The sequence below is a fragment of the Chelon labrosus genome, assembly GCF_963514085.1.
Source record: "Chelon labrosus genome assembly, chromosome: 15".
Classification (NCBI taxonomy): domain Eukaryota; kingdom Metazoa; phylum Chordata; class Actinopteri; order Mugiliformes; family Mugilidae; genus Chelon; species Chelon labrosus.
The window spans coordinates 17,708,238-17,733,371 of NC_140348.1; the positions used below are offsets into that span (position 1 = coordinate 17,708,238).

At 44.6% G+C, this 25,134-nt stretch overlaps 3 protein-coding genes across 3 annotated transcripts in view; 2 read left to right on the top strand and 1 right to left on the bottom strand.

Moving 5' to 3' along the window:
- Nucleotides 1-130: 130 nt before the first annotated feature.
- tarbp1 (TAR (HIV-1) RNA binding protein 1) lies at nt 131-13,639 on the top strand. Its single transcript, XM_084562271.1, has 29 exons — nt 131-1,130; nt 1,205-1,302; nt 1,390-1,459; nt 1,682-1,836; nt 1,945-1,997; nt 2,107-2,204; nt 2,285-2,420; nt 2,501-2,597; nt 3,562-3,651; nt 3,750-3,897; nt 3,985-4,245; nt 5,110-5,207; nt 5,309-5,467; nt 5,572-5,792; nt 5,881-6,124; nt 6,231-6,419; nt 6,512-6,711; nt 6,792-6,863; nt 6,970-7,090; nt 7,934-8,044; nt 8,133-8,282; nt 8,370-8,456; nt 8,552-8,751; nt 8,829-8,910; nt 8,998-9,169; nt 9,240-9,425; nt 10,014-10,138; nt 10,699-10,835; nt 13,244-13,639. Exons 1-29 carry the CDS (start codon nt 191-193, stop codon nt 13,425-13,427), a joined length of 4,884 nt encoding a protein of 1,627 aa, XP_084418397.1. The 5' UTR covers nt 131-190; the 3' UTR covers nt 13,428-13,639.
- Nucleotides 13,640-13,874: 235 nt separating this feature from the next.
- LOC311499927 (5-hydroxytryptamine receptor 1D) lies at nt 13,875-17,027 on the top strand. The gene is made up of 3 exons (XM_084561067.1): nt 13,875-14,133; nt 14,957-15,117; nt 15,229-17,027. Exons 1-3 carry the CDS (start codon nt 13,965-13,967, stop codon nt 16,537-16,539), a joined length of 1,641 nt encoding a protein of 546 aa, XP_084417193.1. The 5' UTR covers nt 13,875-13,964; the 3' UTR covers nt 16,540-17,027.
- Nucleotides 17,028-19,085: 2,058 nt separating this feature from the next.
- Nucleotides 19,086-25,134, bottom strand: part of slc35f3b (solute carrier family 35 member F3b) — a gene marked incomplete at both ends in the record, with an annotated part of 49,017 nt that continues 42,968 nt past the window's right edge. Inside the window, 5 exons of the mRNA XM_084562270.1 lie at nt 19,086-19,327; nt 20,073-20,162; nt 20,267-20,459; nt 20,852-20,977; nt 23,884-24,103. Of these exons, the coding sequence (XP_084418396.1) occupies nt 19,086-19,327; nt 20,073-20,162; nt 20,267-20,459; nt 20,852-20,977; nt 23,884-24,103 (871 nt within the window). The remainder of the gene's footprint in view (nt 19,328-20,072; nt 20,163-20,266; nt 20,460-20,851; nt 20,978-23,883; nt 24,104-25,134) is intronic.

A 25,134-nucleotide genomic window follows, 5' to 3' on the forward strand; every position in this document is an offset into this window, starting at 1 on the left:
TTTTGATATTTAACATTATATGGAGTTGAGAGGGAGCACTTCTCATTTATTGCCTCCCACATCTCGCGAGAGTTTGTGACTACGTTTGCGGAAGTTTACATTCCGTCTGGAACAACGTGCTGCTCATGGCAGCCGTGAGCAGAGAAGCCGGTGTTGTTTAGCGTCTTTGGTGCTGGCGGTGTAGCAGACAATGTATTCCGTTTTAATCAACGCGGTCCTGTCCAGCTCTCCTGACTACGAGCTTTTATTTGAATCTCTGTCCTGGCCCAATGAGTCGTGGCCGGAGACGGAGCGAGTGGAGGCTCTGACAGCTTTTATCGAAGGACTCGGACCACTTTTAGCCGACGCTGGCTCAACTTCATTAACAGACGCGAAGCGACGACGTGTACAAGATCAAATTGAGTCCGTCATCTGGACGAAATGTCTGCCTTTCCTGTCCAGGATCTCTGCAGAAGCTGGTGAGGATGTTCGCTGCAGGGAGAGTACAGCTGCTGCCTGCAGGCTTGTGAGTGTTTCTGCCCCTCTGTGTAACGAGGCTGTGTGGAGGAAGGCTGTCCTCTCCATCCTGCCGTCTTTGCAGATGTCAGATGAGGAGCTGCCCGGTCCGGGGCGACTCAGTGTGGAGGTTGCCAGTGAAGTCATGGCTGCTTTTATACCCTTTCTCTCAGAGGATGAACAGCTCACACTCACCACCTTATCAACTACGCTGTCCTCCATCAGAACACTGCCTGACGCACTGGTCTCCAAAATCACAGTCAGGATGATCTTGACCCTCCTAACCTGCATCAGCGGTGAGAGGTTACAAAGCATCCTCAAGGTGATCCTGGATGATCTGTGCAGCTGGCACTCCACCAGTCCCACCCCTGTGGTCACAGAGCGGACTCTGCTGTGTCTGACCGCCTTGTCGGACCACCTTCTGAAACCTCACAGCCTGCCCTCCTCCTCTTCCTCTTCCTCTTTCTCATGTGAGCCCGACCCTCGCCTGTGCCTGCAGTTCTGGAGGATGGTTCAGGACGGACTCATTCACAGAGACAGCCTGTCTCGGAAGAGGGCGTTGTACCTGCTGAAAAGGTGCGCTGCCTTGTCAGAAGAGGATGGGTCAGCCTGTCCTCTATCTCCATCAAGCGAAGGTAAGATTGCAGACTCTGCCCCAGCTTTAGGTTGAACGGCCTGTTGTTTGATCCATCTGTCTCTCTTGTGTCAGAGGAGACCTTGTTCAAATGGGATCCAAAGAAGAGCAAGTTGCTGAGAGAGTTCTGGGAGGATTACGCGCTGGTGATGGAAACTCTGGAGGAAAACCAGGTTGGAAATCCTCCATGAAGCTTGTTTCACTTCCTGTTTAGCGGTGATGCAGCTTTATGTTATTACTTGTCTCCTTTTCCTCTGCAGGTTCACGTCGTACGGCCAGTTTTAAACAGAATAGACACGTTGATCCAAACTACAGTGAACGACAGTCAAGGTAATTGGGTCATATAAATGTTTCATCTTTACGTCTTTATGTTGTAAATGGGTTTAAGGTAATTAAAATAAGTAAATTGCAGAAGCACAACTAGACGTTTTTGTTCATGTTAAAATGTAATAGAGATACAAAGGAAACTCTTGCCTATCGTACATCTTAGTGATTTATATCCCATCTCTGACGCTCGTTATTTGTTACTCCAATGCTCTGTCTGTGCTGCAGCTCCAGGTCAAGGCCTCTTCCATCCCTCCTGGCTGCTGTGTGTGTACCAGCGCATGTTCCACAGCGAGAATAAATCCTTAATGAAAGAGGGAGTGTGTCATCTGCTGGAGCTGCAGGTTCTCCAGCAGTTCACCTTTGCTTCGGCCTTTTCTCAGGTACAGGCTCAGACACAGTTTTTTTTTTTTCATTCAATTTTATAAAGAAATCTTTTCATAGTTACATGTTTGTATTAAAGTTTCCTCTTCTGTTGTGTCGCTCTGTAGTTTATTGTTGGCCCCTTTATGGATGTCCTCTCTGAAACTTCACTCTTCTACAGGTGAGGATTTCAAAACACCTAAACATGCAGAATCACTTCTCTACAGGATTATGTTCTTGAGTACTCGTTTGCGCCTCCCTTAATTAACCCAGCTTCTGTCCACATGTAGATCAGCTGGTCAGAGTGTAGGGGACTGTCCTGAGCTGGCGGTTAAACTGCAAGTCTTTATGGCCACGTTCTTCAGCAGCCTGCCTTCAGAAGAAAGAGGTACACAGAGGACAGACTCCACACAGAATGCGTGTCAGCATAAATTGCCTGTTCATCTCTGACTATTGTTTGCTCTGCAGGTTGCGTGCTGCTTCAGCTGATTCAGCAGCTGGGCTCTAAGCACTGGTGTGCAGTACCCCTCCTCTTCCTCTCGCAGGCTCTGTCCAAACTCCCCCCAAGTCCGCTGCTGGGTATCACTGGGCTCACTGCTCTGAGGTAACTCATTATGTTTACAGTTGGACAGACTGTGTCCAAGCTGGTTATGAGGAAGCTGATTTTTGTTCCATGTTCTACAGAGAGGTGCTCCGCTGCACCATGATCACACATCAAGTCCTGCTGAGAGGAGCTGCCCAGTGTTTCCTGCTGAACAGCACCCTCTGTCTCACAGTGGTGGTAAGACAGCAACACTGCATAAACTGTTAGATAGAAACATATTTAATGTGCAGCACTTTGATCAAATGATTTGCTCACATTTCTTTTTTTTATTGACCGTATATACACTCTAAATTTCATAAAATTAAGCTTAATCAATTACCTGGTTAAAACTCAGAAGGTTAGGCTTAAAACTTTCCATTTCTTAAGCTTATAAAACTCCCAAACCTGGAACCATCCCATGCTGCTATAGGCCTAGGCTGCTGGAGGACTTCCTCGTTGTGCTGGCCAATTCTTCTCTAATCTCCTTTCTCTCACTGTGCACTCGTGTTTGTACCATGTATATAAGTCATAATTGCATTCATTACAATATGCACCCATATTTTCTTCATCCAGAAACATTTATCTGCTTGTTTTTAATTCTCCATTGTCCTCCTCTCCCCTCCTCTCCCCTCCTCTCCTCTCCTCCTCCTCTATCCCGCCTCCCCCTCATTTTTCTTTGTCTCCACCCGGCCAGCTTCAAGCAGATATGAGCTGGGTTGCGTTCAAGGTTACTTTCTGTTAAAAGGGAGTTTTTCTTTGTTGTGATATCATATAAGTGACATTGAAACTGAAGAAAATTAATCAATGGTTTAACCTCATCCAATGTAAGGATTTAATGCTTTTATCATAATTTTCTTTCTTTCAAAATGAATTATCTTTTGTTCTGGGATCTTTATCAAGAATACAAAAAAAAAAGCTCCCTAGTTGAAGCCCTGGTACAAACAATGCACTAGAGCAGAAAAAAAATGAAAGCCTATTCCAAACAAAGATATTCAGCCTGGAGGATCAGTTGTTACACATAAACCTCAACCAGAAATGACTGAATGACTTTATGACATGTTCTCTAAACAATACCCCAAACTACAACGTTAAAAAAACATATATGAGGTTAAATTGATCTATTAAAGTTTCAACAAATTATTTTTCTACTATCTTTTTTCAGAGTGAAGTGACTCTCGATGATGTTTTTAGCTTCCTGATGCATTTCCGTGCAGATGAGTCTCTGTGTAGAGGAACGCAGCTGTGGAATCAGGTACAGAGACACATGAAGGAACAGCTGTCTAAACCAGATACTGGAGAACATGTATAACTGACCAATCGTTACCGTACATATCTGTGACATCCCTGCAGTTGTGTACCTGGCTGTTGGACAACGAAGGCAGTTTTAAACCCAGCATCACAGATGGAGACTGCCCTGATACCTCCTCAAAGAAGGAAACTGTAAGAGCTTATGTTGCAGGCGAAATACTCGCCTATCTCCGAGTCCCAGCCAGCACAGGTCAGTCTAAAGTGGGTGAATAATTGTATCTGTAGATGTGATTATTCTTACGTGAGACTTTTGAGAGACAGTTCTTCGGCTCCACAGGTCAGACTGAGAGGTTACCTGACTCCAGAGAGGCCGATAAGTTGGCCAGGGCCGTTCTGCTGTGTGTGGATATGGAGAGGAGTCGACCTGGGGCAGAGATCAGTGACACTCTGGAGTCGTTGCTGTCTCCCCTGCTGGACACCCTGAGCAGAGTCAGCACCAATATCTACTTGCCTCTGCAGAAGAGTGACAAGAGCCTGCAGCTGGTGCTCAGACTGTTGCAGCTCGGAGCAATACCAGATGGTGTCGGAGTGGAGCAAGGTTTGTGATGATGACATTGGCAAAGCTGTCAAGTCTAAACTCGTGAGCATGAAAGAGGAAAATTAGATGGATAGTAGCAATAATTGCTTGGGAAATATATCAAATTATCTTTGTAGATATCACAAACACATCCATTTATTTTCTGCATATTGTTTTCTTTCGCTGAATGGCATTTCTCTGGTTTCTGACATTTTACTAAACAAATCAAAAGCATCATTTCAGGAAGTGAGGGATTATCTCTCTCTGCTCTGTTCCCTCTAATATGAATGATTTTTAGATCGTTATCTGATCCAGTCCAGAAACAGTTTAAACTTTAGGGACATGTGTGTCATTCTAGAAAGAAGACGTGTGATCAGGCTTTCATTTTTAATCATCAATGACAGACCCAGTCTTTTAGTATTGTTGTGTACACCGATAAGGCATAACATTATGACCACCGTCCTAATATTGTGTAGGTCTCCCTTGTGCTTCCAAAACAGTTGTGACTCATCAGAGAATGGACATGGGCCTCTTGAGGGTGTCCTGTGGTGTCTGGCTGTTGTTAGTTTGGGCCTTTGGGTCCTATGGGTTGAGGGGAGGGGCCCCTGTGGATCAGGCTTGCTCCAGTGCATCCCACAGGCACTTGATCAGTTCGGAATCTAGTGAATTTGGAGGGCAGGTCAACACCTTGTGCTGTTCCTCATGTTTTTTTGATGCATACATTTAATGTGATTGCTACGTCTGACCATTATCCTACTATTTCACCAGTCATTCCAGTTTATTTAAACTAATGAGCTCAACTCATTGATTTGACCTTTTCTTTGTTTGTTCTTGTAGTACTCATAATTCTCTCCACCATTTCTTCTCTCGCCCTCTGTTTTACAGGGGATAGCGTTATGGTTGCCATGGAGAAGGAGATTTTGAAGCTTGTCGATCCAATCCTGGGCTTTATCTTGAGACGACTGTGCGGAGAACTGCAGGAGGTAAACAGCAAGTCACCACCATCGCTTCAATTACCTACAGTAGATGCCCCTGGTGGCTAAATGTGATGGTGCGCTTGTGCGGTTCTTTTTTTTAATTTCAGCTCTTCGACATGGAGCGAGCTGAGCTGTATCTTTGTGTCCTGAGGCAACTGTTTGTCATGTGCAGCACCGCACCGCAGCACCACAAGAATATTCAGCACAGTGTTTTCCCCAAACTCATCAAGTACGGCCTCGCGGTCCTGGAAGAACCGACCCAGCAGGTCACTGAACTAAATAATCATGCCGCTGTAATCAGGCAGGAACTTTATTATTCAGTTTGGTTGCTTAGCTGTTCAAACACAATGTTTTTTTTCTCCGTTGCCAGATCCCTTCTGTGGCAAACCAGGTGGCTAGAGCGGTTACTATGGCATCCCTGGCAACAGTGTGTGGTCTCATGGAGCAGAGCGCGATCGACATGCGATCAGAGACTGTTTCTGTTCTGAAATCTCTGAATTATTACTTCTACCGTCCGTTTTCCTCTTCCTCGCAAAGTCAAGCATCTCTTGGAAATGTTAATAAATGTCTGCTGAAACCAGACTGTTCCAGGTTAGAGGAAGATTTTCATAATAATAATAATAATAGTTTAGATATGTGCACAAATATTTAAGAGTGAGTATTTTTCTTTATTTAATAGTGATCTGGAAGCACAAGGTCTTCTGCAGCAAGACTGGGGACGCATCGCTGCCAATTTTATGCGAGACCAGTGGATTTGTCTGAACTTCCTGATTAAGGCGGTCGGCATTCCTGAGTCTGAAGAGATTCCTGGAGTGTCCCAGACTCTTAAAGCTGCTCTGAGTTGCAGTGTGGAGGCCCTGGCTCTCTTGCCCAGTGACCTGGTGCTGCCTGTTCTCACCTTTATGGAGACGGCGCTGCCACAAGTGAGTCTCATGCAGTTTTGGATAGAATTTAAATGAGAATTAGATGCAGGAGTTGAAGAGTTCTTCCTTCCGTTGCTTAAGGGTTGGTTTTTATGATATTTTTCAGTTAGTGCGCGACGAGGAGGCCCTCTGCGTGGAAGCTGTGACTCTGAGCTGGCAGCTGGTGCAGGGCCTGAGCACGAACGCCCATGACTTCTGGCCAGCCCTGAAAGGCTTCGTCTCCATGGCTTTCCACCGCAAACTGCTCAGGATGACGCACACTCAGGCCCCGACCCTTACGGCCACGTTGAAACAAGTGATTAACATCAGTCTTTTTGATGTAGAACTGCAACAGTGATTTCTCAGCTTGTATTCTCTATAATATATACATCTATCTATTGTTTTAAGATTTCCACTGATCTCATGGAGCTGTCTCAGTCCAAGAGCGGAGTGTTTGGCGTGCTGCTTGAACACTGCTGTGAGGCGTGGCTGCCTGTGGATCGGGGCAGCAGTGAGCAGGATGACGCCGTGTTTTCTAGCGTTTTCAGCCACATCGGTATTCTCGCCGAGGCTTGTGTCTACGGGCCCGTGTTCAGGAGAGATCAGAGGTGAGTCTTTACAGCATTTCTCATATTTGTTCAGCTGTTTCCCAGATATATTTTAACCATTTTATCTTTCTCTTTCACAGACTCATCCAAGATGTCCAAATATACGTGGAGCAACTTGGAGAAGAGTGTGCAGCTAATGTTGCAGTCACATGGTGAGCTGTAGAGCTGCCGTAGAGCTGAGCTTTAAGATGTTGCCACTAGATGTCTCTCTTGCTGTGTAGCTGGTTTTACGGCTGAATTCCTGTTTTTGCTTTCCAGTGATAACAGAGATGATCAGTTGCCACGAACGTGTGTGTTGGCTTTCCTGAGCCGCCTGGACTCCTCTGACCTGCAGCATGAAAGACTGATAGAGGAACTGGTTCTGGATTTGTTGAAAAGGGTAGGTTGTCTAATGCCATGGGCCTGGTGATAACATTGTGTGGGAACATTTATGAGATTTATTTGTATACATCGATCAGGCATAACATCATGACCACCTTCCTAATATCGTGTAGCCCTCCAAAACCGTTGTGACTCATCAGAGAATAGACATGGGCCTTCTGAGGGTGTCCTGTGGTGTCTGGCAACAGAATGTCATTAGCGGGGGCCTTTGGGTCCTATGGGTTGAGGGCAGGGGCCTCTGTGGATCAGGCTTGTTCCAGTGCATCCCACAGATACTTGATCAGTTTGGGATCTAGTGAATTTGGAGGCCACGTCAACACCTTGTGCTATTCTTAATGTCTTTTTGAGGTGCTCCTAAACCATTTTTGTGCCTGTGTCAGGCTGCATCCTGCTGTGGATGGCTGCTGCCCTCAAGGAGTGTCATTGCTATGGGGTGGGGGTGCCTGGTCTGGTCTAGGTGGGTGGTACATGTCACATCCAAGTAACAAGTAACATCCACATGAATGCCAGGTCCAGTCGTTTCCCAGAAGAACACTGAATTGTCACAAGATGGTCAGTGGTATTCACTTCTCCTGTCAGTGGTTTTAATGTTATGCCTGATCAGTGTATTAATCATCTTACCCCCTCTATAATGTCATGTAAAATAAAAGCAGGAGTGATTAGCCATGCTCTAATTAACAATCAAAATATAATGTGCATTGTTTATCTTTTGTTTTGCTTCATTGTATTTTAATTACATTTGACATTTAGGGCATTGTTCACATTAACATGATAAGATAAGCACCAGCTACTTTAACGAGACTTTTTCCATTCTCTTCGACTTTCCACTCCGTCTCTCCAGGATAATGACATATCAAAGTCAAAAGTACGCTACTATAGCAACTCTCTGCAGCATCGTGTCAAAAACCGGGTGTGGCAAACGCTGCTGCTGCTGCTGCCAAAACTCAGAGAGGTAAGGCCATTACACTGTCATTTACAGTCACACAGGAAATTAACCGCTCGGCACGTGACTGTGATTTCTCCTGTGTTTGTGTGTCTAGGAGTTTGTTGCCACTTTGCTGAGCCGTGTGTTTGAAGCTGGATTTTGCAGCAACCAGGCGTCGGTCAAATATCTTATTGAGTGGATGATGATTCTGATCCTTGTTCGGTATCCACAACACATGGAGAGCTTCTGGGCCTGCTTCAGCATGGTGACCGCCTGCACTGTACACGTAGTTACCACAAAATACTGTTACTGAATTTATCAACCAGTTTTTTGTTTTTTTGTTTATGTGCAGGATCATGAAAAGACCAAGACAAGCGTCTGTACCTTTCTATCAGTCTTAGTTCATTTTAACATCATCTTGCCTAATCTTAATGATAAGGTAAAGCCTTTTGTTTTTTGTTTTTTCTCGACTTAATCACCACCCTTGATGGATACCCTCGGAAGTTTTTACATTTCGTCCCTTTTGTGTTTAAGGCAGCACAGTTGCGAAAAGCCCTAGACATCATCTTGCAGTCATGTTTCAACCATAACTTCAGTGTGCGCCTGTATGCCTTACTGGCCCTGAAGAAGGTGTGGAGCCTGGCGGAAAGCCAAGTTGAAGAGGATGCCTTGGGAGGGTTATGCTCTGTGGTCAAGGCCTGTCTGAACCAAGCTGAGGCCATGCAGCGCACCGGGTGAGAGCAGAACTGCTGCAGTAGTTTCCAAAAGTTTGCCACAATGCCCTAACGTATTTATTGTGTCTCACATTTAGAAACGCCAACAAGAACTGGATGAGGATCCAGGAGCACTTCTTCTTTGGTGCCTTTCATCCTATCAGGGATTACAGCGTTGAGGTGCGCTAGTATGTTTCCTCTGAACAGATGGAGCTTGCTGAGATACAGTAGCACGGTGTAACATAATTGTTTCTTTCTCTCTTGCAGACTATATTCTGTAGTTTTCCCAGTCTGTCAGATTTGGCCGATGATGAGTGGATACCGCCCTGGAAGTTTGAGAAACTGTCATGTTTCTCCGAAAGTCCATCGTTTCCTTTGAGAAATCCTGTTCCTGACTTGAACCAGCTGCAGCCTGGAGACTGGATCCAGCAAGACAGAAGTACGGGAGCACATCTGACAAGAATCAGGACTGTATAACACATGACTCTTACTGAGTGTTGTATCTTTAGGTGAGCAGGAGAAGGAGGAGCGCTGGGCCGACGTGCAGAAGAAAATCACCCCCTGGAGGTTGGGCATCCAGGAACAGGAACCTGAACTTCAGCTGGTTCCCCCGCAGAGGGCCGCTCGACTGGGCAAACTGCACGGCGCCCTGCTGGTCGTAGCCTCGCTCATCGATAAGCCCACCAATTTGGGAGGTGATGAGCAGCGCAACTCACCACATTATTTCACATTTTTTACGTTGTAATCAGTGAATTCCCTCCCTTGATTTGCGCAACTCGCTTCCACAGTGATGATCTAGGACAACAGGTTAAACAAAGCTGGCACTAAAACCACCTCTTATCAGACTTTAGACAGGGAAGCTTTTATCATGGACACATATTTTATGTTCTCTGCGAGCGTACTCCGTTGCTGTTGTCTCAGATGATAAGAGGTCGAAACAATCAGAATTTGTTTATAGAGGAAAAGATCCATTTTCAGAGCCAATATTGATACTGCATGATGTAACTAGCAACCGACGTTAGCTTGGCTGTTTCGCAAAATGTTTTACTTGAAATCACCCACTCGGTTGCCAGGTCTGTCTCTGCCCATGATGATAAACTGCTGAGTCATCATCACTGCCACAGATGGCTCAGGATTACAACATCTGAAGACATTTTAATCCTTGGGAAAAAAAATATCTTAAGCAACAGAGGGAGTCACCTTCCTCCCTGTAGATATCATGAAACACAGGATTTTGTCAACAACACGGGGGTGGTCATTTGTTTGTCTGTGTGTTTTCGTAGGCCTTTGTCGGACATGTGAGATATTTGGTGCCAGCGCTCTGGTCCTGGATAGCCTCCGCCACGTGAGCGACAAACACTTCCAGTCTCTGAGCGTCTCGTCTGAACTCTGGCTTCCTTTACTAGAGGTAAAGAGCATGAAATAAACTCAGAGTAAAATGTTCTGCTGTGAGCAAGAAAACTGTCTGGAGATCTGAGAGCTTTGTTGGAAAGAGGCTGAAACACAATTCCTTCTTTTGCACTCACCTCACACTGCTTGTATAAAGACCAACACTGTGCACATACACCAGTCAGCCACAACATTAAAACCACTGACAGGAGAAGTGAATAACATTGACCATCTTGTGACAATACAATGTTCTGTTGGGAAACTTTTGGACCTGACATTCATGTGGATGTTACTTAAACATGTACCACCCATCTAGACCAGACCAGGCGCCCTCATCCCATAGCAATGACACTCCCTGATGGCAGCAGCCATCCCAGGCAGAACCAAAAACTACAAAACTTAATTTTTATGCTCTCTGAAATCTGCCAATACCCAAAGTCCCTCCATGTCCGGGGCTTCTTTTCATCCACCATGTGAAGCGGAAACATCTGCTGTTGATAATATTAGCCCGTGGCAGTGTTTAGAACAGCTTTATTTCACTAATCATCATTAAACTCGCTCACTCTGTCTGTTCTTTAGGTGAAACCTCTGGAGCTCACTGACTTCTTGCTGGTGAAGAAGACTGAAGGGTACTGTATAGTCGGAGTGGAGCAGACGGCTAACAGTCACAGCCTCCAGGACTACCAGTTCCCCGAGAAGACCCTGCTCCTCCTGGGGTATGACAGCCTTAAATATTAACCGCAGAAAGCCTCCTCTTTTTCCATCACAAACCGCTGCGTTTGAATACATGCAAGCCTCCGTCTTCCCATGCCCTTGTGACTCTGACACAGATAAAAGGTGCGTGCTGACGAGGCCGTTTAATGTTATCTCTCCGCTTTAGTGCGGTTCCCAGTGGGGCTTGCGCCTCTCTTCTCCACTGTGTACCTGTCGGGGCATGCTGAGCTGTAATTGGCTGTCCCCGAGGAGAAGAGCGGAGGAAATGAATTACACAAACCAATAGAAGCAGTGTCATGACGGCAGCAGGAAAACCTTAACCTTTGTTTGGTATTGTTTGCAATGCTGCCCTGTAGCTTCTGTTAGCTGTGTCGATGAAACCCAACAAGTTTTCAACCATTTGAAGCAAATCATTAGAAGCTTGAGGGATTTATGTGGGATGGCGCAAAAAATCTCACTGCAGCATAGTATGGAGATATTTTGCATGCCTATATTGTATCAGTGCCAAATATCAATATTTTATCATATTAAAAAAATTACTTTTTGGTCCTAGACTTAAAAAATCAGTTGATTTTTCAGTCCTCTAGAAGGTTTTTGGGTGAGATCAGTCGAGGAGATGTTCTGGGTGAAGGAAGACGATGATAAAACAAAAATGGCCACAAGATAAAGAAAGTTTTTCTCTTAGGACATAACTGGGTTTTGAAAAAAGGTCATTGCAATGTACATAAGAATCAACCACAACATCACGACCACTGACAGGAGAAGTAAATAACATTGACCATCTTGTGACAATTCAGTGTTCTGCTGGGAAACTTCTGGACATGGCATTTGTTACTTAGACATGTAGCACCCACCTAGACCAGACCAGGCACCCCCACCTCATAGCAATGACACTCCTTAATGGCAGCAGCCATCCCCAGCAGGATGCAGCCTGACACACACGCATGCAAAAACGGTTCAGAAACAACTAAAAAAAAACAGCACAATGTGTTGATTGACTACATCCCAATCTGTGGGATGATCCACAGAGGCCCCTCTCCTCAACCCATAGGACCCAAAGGTCCCCACTAACAACGTCCTGTTGCCAGACACCACAGAAGGCCCATGTCCATTCTCTGATGAGTCACAACTGTTTTGGAGACACAAGGGAGACCTACACAATATTAGGTCATAATGTTATGCCTGATCGGTGTATAGTATATTGTATTGGAATAATATTAAATCGTGTCTCACAGTTAGCATTGTGATAAGACATATCATGAATTACAATAAGTTTATCATGATTAAATGTGTTGTGATCTATGGTAAGTATAATAACAACAACATATCATGAATCACATTAAGTATTGTATTATAGAGGATTCATGGCTCTCCCTAAATATGCAGTGAAAGTGTACAGCTGGCTTTGCAAACAGCTTGAGATTAATATTGATCCCCTCTGTGTAGGTGTCCTGTTTTGTTTTACCCTGCTCAGTCACTGAGGTGTGAGCAGCGCTGTTAGCATAAGCTCCCCATGTGTGAGCTCACTCTTGAGTGCTTTCACAGCTGTGCTCTCCTCAGCACAGCGTGGCCCAGCTCTAATTTCTCATCAGGTCGCCATTATCTCAGCCACTTACGCTCGGGATGAATGTAACTCATCAAATCACGCTTTCTTACCGCGTGCCGCCCTCTGCAGAGATTGAACGCAACGCTCATTACCTCTTTATGTTTGCGCTGCACGGCCCTTTTTGCTGGATCTCGGTATGTTCTCCGTTGATTACGGCAGGAATGGCTCTTGGACTTGAGCTCATGAGTCACCTGTGTTAAGAGATTATTGCTCGTAGCTGTAAGGAGCTGAAGGACGAACTTGGCCACTCATGATAAGAGCTCTTAAATTAAACCTCATGGGTGACATAATAAAGCTAAATAACTGAAAACATCTAGTTATCAGTGCATAGATTGATGCAGCAGTTTAATTGACTGGATGTTGTGCAGTATGGATGATATTAGGGACTTTTTTGTTCTATTAGTTGGGTCCGTTGCACCCAATAAATTAACTTTTTGTTAATTTAATTTTTGCAAAATACAGATTGAGTAGCCTTTACTTGAAGGTAATGTGTGTTCTCTTTTAATCTCTTTGGAAATTCAGATGAGAATTACAGTTGAACACAGAGTCTTTACAATAAAAGGCATGCATGTGCGGGTTTTAGGTAATATTATTTTTTTGCTTTGTCGCCCTGAGGTGAGTAGATTGAAATCACTCTCATGTTTGTAAACCGACCAGTCCACCTCTTGCCCGATGACAGCTGGGATAGGCTCCAGCAGACCCTGCGACCCTTCACAGGACAAGCATTTACAGAAGATAAATGAATGAATGAATGAAATCCCCATACCCCCACAATGGGTTTGCTTTCTTTCTTTGCTTTTCTAGCAATGAACGGGAAGGTATTCCTGCCAACCTCCTCCAGATGTTGGACGTGTGCGTGGAGATCCCTCAACAAGGGGTCATCCGCTCTCTCAACGTGCATGTGAGCGCTGCCCTGTTGATTTGGGAGTACACACGTCAACATCTCACCCCCTCCGCCTCGGCTGACGTCAACTCAAAACGCAACTGAAGAAGAAACCAGCAGTGACCTGACTCCAGACGGCATGATGCTGACTTCGCCTGCACACCTCTGTTAACGCATGTGAAAAGAGTTTTATGGAGATATCGAACAATGAAGTTGAGCTTTTGTATGTGAAGGCTCTTGTTAAAGTCAAAATTCAAATACATCTTTAAATACTGCTGCTGTCTTATATTTTCTGTATTCCCATGTTTTTATTATTTTTGAAGTTGTATTTTTTTTTAAATACATTTGAATAAATAAAAACATTCTTAACTTTTTCAATATCTCTTATTAATTCAGTTGAGGTTGTTTAAGGGGAAAGAAGAGCATAGAAAGGGTTAAAAAAAAAAAAAAAAAAAGTACACTAGGTGTCCCTGCACCCTCCTCCCTTCTCCTAAAATCTAAACGAGTTGGTTTCACCTGGAGATCAGAACTGGAGCACATGGATGACATGCAATTACAATAAATTACTTCCTCGTAATTACTTCATCACGCGTGTCCGTGGCTCCTCATCATGTGAGGACAGCGGTTTATTTGAGCTGGGGTATGGACCATCTGGATGGTTCCGGGTTGGATCCCGGGTCGGCTCTGCAGGCGACGGCGGCAGCAGCGAGCAACGCGAACTGGACCAAAAAAGCAGAGCCTGGGGTGTCCGGGCGCACCCAGCTGGTCCTGGAGATCCTCATAGTGCTGATGTGCTTTGGTGCTGTGACAGGTAAAGACTCATCTGTTGACACTTTATGGGATGTTTGCATGTTTTTATATATATTGAAAGTATGAAGCTGTCGAATTTCTGAATTTGGGGATCTCATCACAAGTTTGGTGGTTGCGATTTTAGCTGGCTTACATATGGAAAAAAAATGCTGATAGAGTTCTACTTAAAAGGTTTTGCGTCCCCCTGATTTTTTTCCTGCATAAAATGACTCAAAACATCAGCGAACTTTCACGTCCTGAATTTAATTTTCACTTGTGCAGTAACAACGGCAACAAAACATTTCCGGTAACTGCTGATCAGTCGTCTATAGCGGCTTGGAGGAATTTTAACACGTTACCCAGTAAAAGAAACGCTTCATTTTTAAGGTGTTGTTAGATTTCCTCGTGTAAACTGTTTGCTTAAGGTCTTTTACCAACATTTCTGTTGGATAGAGGTCAGGATGTCGACTTATCCATTCCTAAACATTAATTCTGTTCTTATTTGATGAAGTTTATTTCATGTACAGTGACTTGTGTTTTGGGGTTGTTCTTGGAAAAATGTATTTAAATTTCACGTGGGTGACATTTACCTCTTAGTCAGTCCTAAATATTATAGTTTAGGAAGTTCTGTGAGATGTTTGCATATTTGTAATTAATATATAATACTATGTATATATTATTTGTATATTTAAAGTATAAATTTGTCCGACTGTTTCTGTCCACGATTTTCTAAATTTTGTGACTGCATCACAAATTTGTTACTATGGATTTTAGCTGCGTTACACATGGAAAAGATGCTTGTACAGTCTTGAATCCAATCTCATTGTGTGCGTCTATTTCCGTAGGTAATATTCTTGTCATCATTATTGTGGCTGCCACCAAGACGTTCCACTCTGTGACCTCCGTGCTGATCATGAACCTGGCCATCAGCGACCTTCTGGTGGGCGTCGGAGTCATGCCTTTTGTTGCTCTGTCCATCATGAACCATGACTGGGTGGATTGTACTGTAGGTCACCTCCGTATAAATATACCAACTGCTTCCTCTTTAACTGTAACATCTGTTTTCATTTGTTCCTTTTGAGTGTGCTTGAGGTTGTGTCTCTCTCCTGTCTACTAGGACCTCTGTTTGTATGTGGGTTACACCTCCTCTGTCTACTGCACAGCCTCAGTGCTGACACTTGCTGCTATTGCCCTCGACCGCTACCACTCCATCATGGACTGCCTGCGATACAGCTCCCGCTGCACCCTGTGGAGGACTAGTGGTGTGGTCCTGTGGATCTGGCTGCAGGCCCTGGCCACCAGTTGCCCTCCTCTGCTGGGCTGGAGCTCCGTCAGCTACGTTGCTCCCATGTACAGCTGTGCAGTCAACTGGGCCAGCAGTCCCAGCTACACCACTTTCATGGCTGCACTCTCCTACCTCATACCTGCTGGGGTCATCCTCTTCTGCTATGCCAAGATTGTCAAGGTGGCTCGCAGTCACGCCAGGAGGATTCATACGCTGGAGGGCTCTGTCCAGCGCAGCAGGAATCCGAGCTCCTGCGTTTCTCCGGAGGATTCATCTCACCAGCACATTGAGAGCCTCCACAACCCCTCCAGACTCATTTATCATGTAAGTGGACAATTTGTGTCTCAGGTCAGTACAGATGACGGGAATTATATCAGCCATGCTTTTCCTGGTGCTACTTCAGCGCAGAGCAACACAGCATCCAGACGTTTATTTTCCTTCCTGGCTCAGGGCACCTCACAGCAATCTTTACAGAACTCCCAACAGCACCATAATCACGGAGTGGTGCGACTCTTCCTCGTCATCTCGGCTTTTTTCTTCTGCTGGACTCCTTATATAGGCGTGGCCCTGGTTCAGGCTGCAGAAACTGCAATTTTAGGCCAATCCTCCCTCGTCCCATCCTCTGCTGTTACCTTCTCTTACTGGCTGGTGTTGCTGAACTCTGATATCAATCCTCTCCTGTACGCTCTGCTCAGCAAGCGTTTCCAAAGCGCTCTTCATGGACTCAGACAAAAAATAAGAGCTCGTCTGGGGAGTGTGTTGGGCAGGGGAGGGCAGGTAAGACCAGAGAGCGATGACTGTAGGGGCAGCGAGCCATGCAGTACGACCACCGCGCATCCCAGCCTACCTTCCAGCTCTGCGAGTTTGCACTGTGATAGGTGCTCTTCCCCCATTTTTACAGTTTGCTCTGACTTCAGACGTCACTCTGGGGATAATCTACGCAAAGTGTGTCATCCTGAAAGTGCCTCCTCACGATCTGTGGGGCAAAATGCCGGTGGCGAGAGGAGAGTGGACCGGCTGCAGGTCCCGTCTCGACCACAAGAGGGCAACAGAACACTTCCTTTCTCTGCTGTCACCAAGAAGCGGCAGGCCACTTTTTTCTACGGCCAGATAACAGTGAGAGTGGAGCATGATGTGTGTTAGTCTGACTTCTGCAGATCATCAGTTTGTTTAATTAAAGAGTCTGAAAACACATTTTCCCATAGATCAAGTTTGCGTGTGGATACGGCTTGTTTTGTCTTAACAGGATTATTTACTTATCAAAAAATATTCCTTCTTGAGAAGCTGCTTTCTCCAGAATCATCGCTGAAAAATACATGCAAAGATAAAGTGATGATGAAAAAAACTTCATAAACTAATCAATAAGTTATTTCAGATGTACAACAGTCCAGACAGCTTTCTGCCCAGTCATCCTAATTATGAATTTGTATCACAACTTGCTAGCCAAGTATTGGGGTCAAATCTGCAGCTTTGTTATCCAAATTCATTAGCTCCAATTCTACTTATGAATTCTGACAAAATTTAAAATAGTCTTGTAATACTTTAAAATCCCCAGACATTTAGTTTATTACCATAAAAGGCTGAAAATCTTCAAATTAAATGATAAATTATTACAGATTAATTCTGTGTGTATCTACTAATCGATTGTTTATCTAACTAAGACGCCGAGAAAGAACAAACTTTGACAAGGAGATGTATTGAAAAGAAATATTTTTATATAGTACATGTGATTACACTTGAAGACACCCAACAGTAGTTCTAAATAACCCTTCACTTACTCACGCCTAAATATTTCCCTTCTCAAATGTGATAATCATATGTTGCATCTCAGTGTAAAAATCATTATTCCTTACAAAGGTTTACATTTATGTCTAGCAATAATTCCAGAGGAATACAATATTATTATTTATTGTCATCGAGAATGACAATGGGAAACAGTGCTAATTTACTCTATTGCAAAACAAAGAAAAGGCAGTGAAGTGGACTTTTCAGCTGTACCTGCTCGTACAGTTATATGTGCATGCTCGTTCTGCAGATGTCACTCGCTGCGACCCCCTCGAGGTTAGTCAGCAACCAGATGCAAAAATATAAAAGGTCTTGTGTGATGCATCAAGAGTCTATCTCAAAAAAAAAACCTTCGGATGAGAAGGAAAGTATTAAAAGAGTCTCTCTGCAGCAGTCTGTAAAAAAAAACACGTAGCACGTAGCGAGCATGAGTGGTCGAGTGATGTTCATACATTCACAGCAAGGCAGAGTTTACACCGGCCGCTTTGTTCATCCCTCAGGCTCCTCTTGGTTGTTAACCTGCCTCGGAAATGTGATAAATGAAAACGGGTGCAGGAAGAGAGAAGAGAGGAGAAGAGCTGGCGACGTGCGGGTCATCCTCATGTGTCAACACACCTCTCCTCGAGCCACAGTTTCCTATCGTCTGTTATTCTGACCAGAAATAAAACCCTCGAACTGAACTGCCAGCGGTTTGTTTGTGTGCATGTGAATTGAGATATGAGACGGGGATTTAAAGTGAGGCTCAATGACAGCTATCGTTATTGTCCTAAGTAATTAAAGGGGTAGTTCCAAGTTTTTATTAAGCCTGTCAGTCTTTTTTTTTTCCAAAGCTCCAAACATTAGGACACCTGAAGCATTAATTAAAAGATTATTTTAAGTGATAATAGAAAAATGCATGGATTACCTACTTTGCCTGCTCAATAAAATGTTTGGCAAGAGAAAATGTGAGGCAAGTGCGTTACAACTGGACTGAAAGCACCTTTTGGACGAAACAAATCCCATGCACTGAAAACTAATGCTGTAGAGATACTGGTTTAGCTATCTCGTGACTAAACTTTGGGCCTGAGCATTGCGTGACAGAGCGGGAGTTCAGCCCCGGGAAAGCACATCACCACAGGGAGCCAATCAGAGTGGTTACAAAGACCTCTTCTCTCCAGAACGGAAAGCGACAGAGACAGAGAGGCATTGTGAAAGCTTCTTCGGCCTCGGATTGATCTTCAGACGTCCAGACAGGTCCCTTCGCACCAGACGATCCCATCGGGTCCGCAGCCCCAGGACATCCAAGGTGTGAAACAGCTATGTACAGTGCACGGAAGGCAGGTATTTGTCATTAAGTGTACACCTGTGGGATGCCAATACGGGCCTCCCTTTTGTTTTTTTTGTTTTTTTTGTCAGGCGTTCAGCATTTCAGGCATTCTTCTTTGGATCTTAAAGGTGTGTAAGTGTGTTCATGTTAAAGCCAAACAGTCCACAAGGTGTTAAGCCTGCCTTCAAAAATGTCTGTCCTTGTTTTTTTTTTGTTTTTTTTTAAGTGTCAGGCATGTTGGCAAGTCTTCCAGGATGTAATGAATCAATGGAATGATTGGGAGATACAGCAAAATTAATAAATGACTCAGTCCGTTAACCTGATCTTTTAGGGGAGAGGAGGAGGATTACAGTTGACATGAGTCCATGCACCAGCTTGGGTAACTTCTGAGTGGAATGGACGCCGGATGAAAGACAATCTGTGCCTCTTGCATCTTCTCCTCTTGGTTAAAATGTCACTGTTCGATCCAAAATAGTTTTTTCTCAATGCAGGGAGCAGCGTGAAACAGAAGGCAGGTCAAACCTATTAATATGTCTCCATCTGCGTCTCAGTGTGTGTGAGTGTGTGTGTGTGTTTGCATGGTGATATCTCATGATCATCAATGTGCAAATGTTGACATGGAGGTCCTGCCTCGGTTTCTCCAGTTGAGCCCTGTTGTGGCGCCCGCCTCTCCGTTGACCTCTGCTGGATCGTCGCGTTTGCGCAGCTTTGTGCTGAGCTGGATGATGCACTGGTCCCAGTCCTCCGGTAAGAGCAGCATGAGGAAACCCAGGCAGATGATGAACACAGCGATGAGGCGCACCGTGTTGAAATGGATTTCACACGTGTAGAGGTCCACCACTGTGAAATTACAAACTCGTATTAGTATGACCGTATAAAGACATGCAACGGCATCGGATTAATGATCAGCATGTAGGATTACACCGATCAGGCGTAACATTATGACCACCTTCCAAATATTGTGTAGGTCTCCCTTGTGCCTCCAAAACAGTTGTGACTCATCAGAGAATGGACATGGGCCTTCTGAGGGTGTCCTGTGGTGTCTGGCAACAGATTGTGTTAGTGGGGTCCTTTGGGTCCTATGGGTTGAGGGGAGGGGCCTCTGTGGATCACCCCACGGATACTTGATCAGTTTGGGATCTAGTGAATCTGGAGGCCAGGTCAACACCTTGTGCTGTTCTTCATGTTTTTTTAGTTGTTCCTAAACCATTTTTGTGTGTGTGTCTATGTCAGGCTGCATCCTGCTGGGGATGGCTGCTGCCATCAGGGAGTGTCACTGCTATGGGGTGGGGGTGCCTGGTCTGGTCTAGTTCCAAACGTTTCCCAGCAGAACATTGCTTTGTCACAAGATGGTCAATGTTATTTACTTCTCCTGTCAGTGGTTTTAGCGTTGTGGCTGATTGTAAATCATAGCTTTGTATGGTTGTCAAATAAAATGACAAGTGACACTGACAAGGTACCTAGTCTTAAAATAACATCCTTCATAAAATATAAATGATACCTTTAGGGCGATTTCAGTGCCATCAAATATTAAATGGTGACCACGTCAAAAAGTTAGGACTGGGAGGAAAGCCAAGAGACTTACTGGCATTTACAGGAACACTTAGGACGATGCCGAGGGAAATTAACGTCGGGTACGTTATAGCAATGCCAAAGTTCACCAGGATGTTGAAAGCTGTGGGAAGAAGCAGAATCAGAGCAGCAGGAAGGCTACACAAATAAAAAATATCAAAACTTGTGGATTCAGATATTGGTGCATTGCATGCCGTCTCCACATACCAAGTAGCAAGGCTGCAACCCCACAAAGGTAGGCCCAGGGTATGTCTGCAGGTGAGCCAATGTACTCCACGTGTGTAAAATACAGGATAATCGGCACAAAGCTGATGAAAACAAAGTTTGCGCTCCCAACGATGCTCAGAAAGAGCGCTGCCTCGCCAAATTTGGCGCTGCCCAGGACCATCTTGAAGAGCACCTGAGGAAAAAGAGAGAGGCGAGTGATTAATGCACTTTTAGAGGGTGCACCTGCCAAGTACCTGCCATGTCTCATGGCTCAGGGCTGCTTTTGTCTGTTTATGACATTATGCAGTACAGGCCAGACCCGTCAAAACATAGCCATCCATCCTGTAACCTCCTTGATCAGGATATCACAGCCCGAGGCCAGCATCCGTATATATCACGCACTGTCATTTCATAATCCCCTCCTGTGTCCTGTCTCCTGCCATCTGGTTACATAACTGGAATGGAGCTAGTCCAAGATTTCTTACATAAGACTCGACCATTCAGACATAAGTCGAGCTAATTACAAAAAACCGAGGCGGTTTACGGATGCACACAAGCTTAGTAATAATGACGACGTGCAGACACCTTGTAGAGCGCGGACATCGAAGCGGAGGCGACAACCAAAGCGATGCCGATGACTGAGTGGCTGTGGAATCCATCAGCATAGGTCATCATTACAATGCCTGCTATGGCCAAGATAGCAGCTACTATCTGTGGAGAGAGAGAGAGAGAACACCAGTGAGTGATGGATAGACAGCGTGATAAAGACAATTCTTTACCGCTGTGTAGGGACACAGCAGGAACACATGGCCTCCGCTTTGTTATTCAGTGCAGAAATCCCGAGCCTTGCGGCGCTGTGTTTGTTGTGCTATAATTACGATGTGGTTGGGTTTTTTTTTTATTGTTTTTTCTCGCTGTCAGCAAGATGCTCAAGTGATATTTCCATTTTCCTCAAATGCAAACACAGGAGCAATCCAAAGAAAATCTGTTCTCAGATTAACAGCACTTCAATTACAATACAGGCAGCTTCTACAGCGTTGGCTTGATTGCCTCACATTGATTTCTGTTACACTGCCGTCATGTTTACAAACCAACCACCACTCATCACACTCACTCCCATTCCCTGCCTCTGTGATTATCACTCAAGGTGGCACCAAACCATCTGCTTTATCAGCCTTTATGGAGCCACATCTCACGTACGTTTTATCTGGCTCAGAGTATTTGACTGTGCAGCAAGGACGAGCCACATACTGTAACTGGTTGAAGAGGAGGGTAGAGGGGACACGGCGCAGTCCAGCTGAGTGGATTAGCTCTGCATTAAGGAGGTGTCAGGAAGATAAATGAGCCGTTTGTGTTTTTGCTTGGCCAGAGCCCTTGGGCACCTTCAGAAAAAAATGTCTCTTTCTGCAGTGCAGGCTGCCTGTCACTCACCGCCACACCGTCAATTTTACAGAACGGCTGTTTGCTCGCGGGGTCAGCGACGACGAGCCGTGTTTCAGCAGAATGCGAGTGTCGGAGGTGGAAAGACACCTCGACTCAGACTCAGAGCTCTTTGGACACCTGAAAAAGGAAGTATGTAATTACAGTGTAGCTCCTGCAGTGTGTGGATAACGTCGTGAACTAACTCCTTTTAACAACTCATAAAAAGCCGGAAGCTTATTGGGCGTAGAACACTCCCTTCTCACTCTGCTGCTGCTGCTGCCACCAGACTGAGCCGAAATAAATATATAAATTAAAATCTGAGTCATCTCTTTCTGCACACAATATCACAGAAACAACCAACTCCCCTGTTTAACAAGCGACCTCCCATCTCTCTTTCTCTCTCTCCCTGCCTACTTCAGTTTCATGACAAACTCGACCAAGATCCCCTGCATCGCTGCGGACATCCAAGCACTGCAATCCCCACCGCCAAGCAACACACAGAGAGGGTGCGCAAGAGAGAGATTATTACAGTATTTGTCTCTCAGTGAGGCCTTTCATAGCAAATAATGGGGTTGGGGAGTAAGGGCATGCACAAGGGAGAGGTAGGGGGGTTGCAAGTGTGGGAAAGAAAAAAAAAGAGTCTGCAGAGTGCAGGACTGCCGCACATATGAAAGCTTCTGAGGCGTGCAGCGGGAGGAGGGAAGGAGATACCTCAATTCACAAAGGTAAACCCGTACTCCTCTGCTGCTCTCTGCTCACCCAGACAAAATCAATGAGAGACATGCATGGCAACACACACCAGCAGGCGCATCTGAATCACACTCTTATCACTGGAGGACAATCATGCTGTCACAAAGATAACCTGGTCTCCACTCAACTGTGCTGCGTGTGTGTGTGTGTGTGTGTGCAGCAGCTTGAGAGTTCAGTCAGAGCGAGCCATGACAAATTATCTGTGTTTCTTAGTCACAGAATTAGTTTGTCAATTAAATTCAAGTTGACCGTGTTTTCAGGATTGGGGGAAATACAGCAGACTTCTTTTTTTCTTCTGCAAGGAATAGGAAAAAATAAGAAACCTAATGGCAGGGGGAGATCGTCATGTTTACTCATCGTACACAATGTCTTCCCAGCATCACTGGAGTTTAGGTTGGACAACATGTCTGTGAGACAATATCATCAGATGATATTGGCTTGTGTTAAATATAATTGACCATGGAAAAAGAAGCTTGGATGCAAAATAACTGTCATTTTTGTCTTTGTCCAAGTCAATAGTTCCCAACCTTGGGGCCAGGGCTCCTACGAGGACTCACAATGTGGACCTAGTGGTCAGGAAATGACTTACAGGACAAGAAGGAAGAAAGAGTTCACTCCTGCCTCACATACTGTAAATTTCTTTCTTTAATTTTGGTACCTAGTTTGTACTTTTGCTTCTTAAAGGGGAGCTATTGTTTTTTACAACCTGGACCTTATTTCTGGCATAAAATACGATCGTTTACTCACCCATATAACTTTGGTTTAATTTGTAGTCATTCTGGAGATATTTACATCTGCTTATATCCATATAGTGGGAGTGACTGGGGCACCGAAACGCAGCCTCTAAATAACGCATTATCTGCTGCGAAACTCGTTCATTTCACCAATATATTGATGATAACAGGTAACTCCGGACTCAACGGGGAATAGCACTAGCGTACGATAACAAAATATTGGTGAAATGAAAGAGTTTTGTGGCAGATAATGCATTATTTAGAGGCTGCATTTCGGTGCCCCAGTCACTCCCACTATGTGGATATACGCTGATCTAATTATCTCCCGAACGACTACAAATTACACAAAAGTTATATGGGTGAGTAAACGATCGTATTTTATGCCAGAAATAAGGTCCAGGTTATAAAAAACAGTAGTTCCCCTTTAAGGACTCTAAACATGAGCAACTTGATTCAATCTTTTGGGGAAAAATTCTCAACTTGGTGTAACTACTATCAGCAACTACTGCCAGTATTATGCATGCTATAATCTTAACTATATTCAGTCAGAAACTATACTATTTGAGATAAAAGGTCTGCAAATATTCAATTAAAACATATTATTGCTCTTCACGGTAGATTTGAGGAAACAAAAGCTACGCAGTAACCATGATGTATTAGCACATTAAAGCTGAAAACGTTATCACCCCAAACACACGCAAATGCACTCACCCTGACCCCCATAAATCGGTCTCGGAGCACGATCCAGGACAGCAGGAAGACGAAGGCCTTGTTACAACAGAACAGCGCTGACACGTCTGTTGTGTTGATCTTCCTGAGGGCCTGCAGGTACAGGTAGTTCGTGAGGATCCACAGCAGACCAAACGGCGCCACCTTGGTGAAGAACACCTTGGGTGTCAGCCCGTCGTCCCCGAAAAACCTGCAGCACTCCCTGCGCGGAAACGTAGTGCAAATGTTTGATTTGAATTGACTTGTTGACTTGAATCAACATTTGGGTACATAAACAGCTTCATCGGAACAAGCGATAACTGGGTACGGTGATTCCCTCTTCAGGAGTTACATCTAAATGGCACATGGAGGCACACGTGGGACCAAATCTACCCTCCAACACACACTGGTAAATATTTAAGCATATAATCAGATCTGCCACTAGGCACCGAAGCTAAATCATTTCTAATGAAGCTAAACCATTTATTTCTGATGAGAAGTGACTTGTCGCCCTCTATGGGTCTTGATTGTCTTCTTTAGACTGTCTCCTAGGCACCTCAGGTGTGCGGAGTAAAGCTACTGCTGGTCACCTGCATCTCATCATCCAATCAAGCTGTACACTATTTAAGGCCTCTCTACTCCCCACTTCTTCAGTTACCTCTGTAGTCGTTATCTGAGAAGCAGCTAGCAACTTTTAGTGAATTTTTGATGCAGTCTTTCAAATATACCTGCTTTCTTTGTTTTGCTGCAGTGCCAGGTGCATCTCACACTCCAGCTGTAGCAAAAGCCTGCTCCTGTCGACTCTTTTGTTTCTTTGTGGGACTCTGCTCCAGCTTTTGCTAAACTTTGCTCATCAGAGTCCTGTTTTTGTGCTTGAACCTCTATTTCTATTTCTAAGCAGGTACATGTAGAAGTACTGCTGTGGCATCCAGGCATGAAATATATTGTTGAATAGAAGAAATTAATGTTTGGTTCAATGTAACAAGAGGTTAAAGCTTGTTAAGCTTCCAAAAAACAAAAGAAAATCCTTCTTTCATCCATCTTCCTCTCTTCTCAGCATTACTTGTCAAGGCTTTGAGTTCAGTTTCTGGGTTTGAATTTGCATATGGGTGTAATGATGGAGATCAAATGTGTTAATATTTTACATAAATACACAGTGGAATATGTGAGGCAAAGATTTAATATTCATTCTCTCATTTTCTGTAACCACTTGTTCTCTGGAGGGCTGGAGCCTATTCCGGCAGTCGTGGGGCG

Bases quoted from the DNA above. Each gene is read 5' to 3' on its own strand.
- tarbp1 (XM_084562271.1), top strand. From the start codon at position 191: ATGTATTCCGTTTTAATCAACGCGGTCCTGTCCAGCTCTCCTGACTAC. The intron at 8,752-8,828 runs GTGAGAGCAGAA...TCTCACATTTAG, and splicing joins GAGGCCATGCAGCGCACCGG to AAACGCCAACAAGAACTGGA. The intron at 9,426-10,013 runs GTGATGAGCAGC...GTGTTTTCGTAG, and splicing joins TAAGCCCACCAATTTGGGAG to GCCTTTGTCGGACATGTGAG.
- LOC311499927 (XM_084561067.1), top strand. From the start codon at position 13,965: ATGGACCATCTGGATGGTTCCGGGTTGGATCCCGGGTCGGCTCTGCAG. The intron at 14,134-14,956 runs GTAAAGACTCAT...CTATTTCCGTAG, and splicing joins GTGCTTTGGTGCTGTGACAG to GTAATATTCTTGTCATCATT. The intron at 15,118-15,228 runs GTAGGTCACCTC...CCTGTCTACTAG, and splicing joins ATGACTGGGTGGATTGTACT to GACCTCTGTTTGTATGTGGG.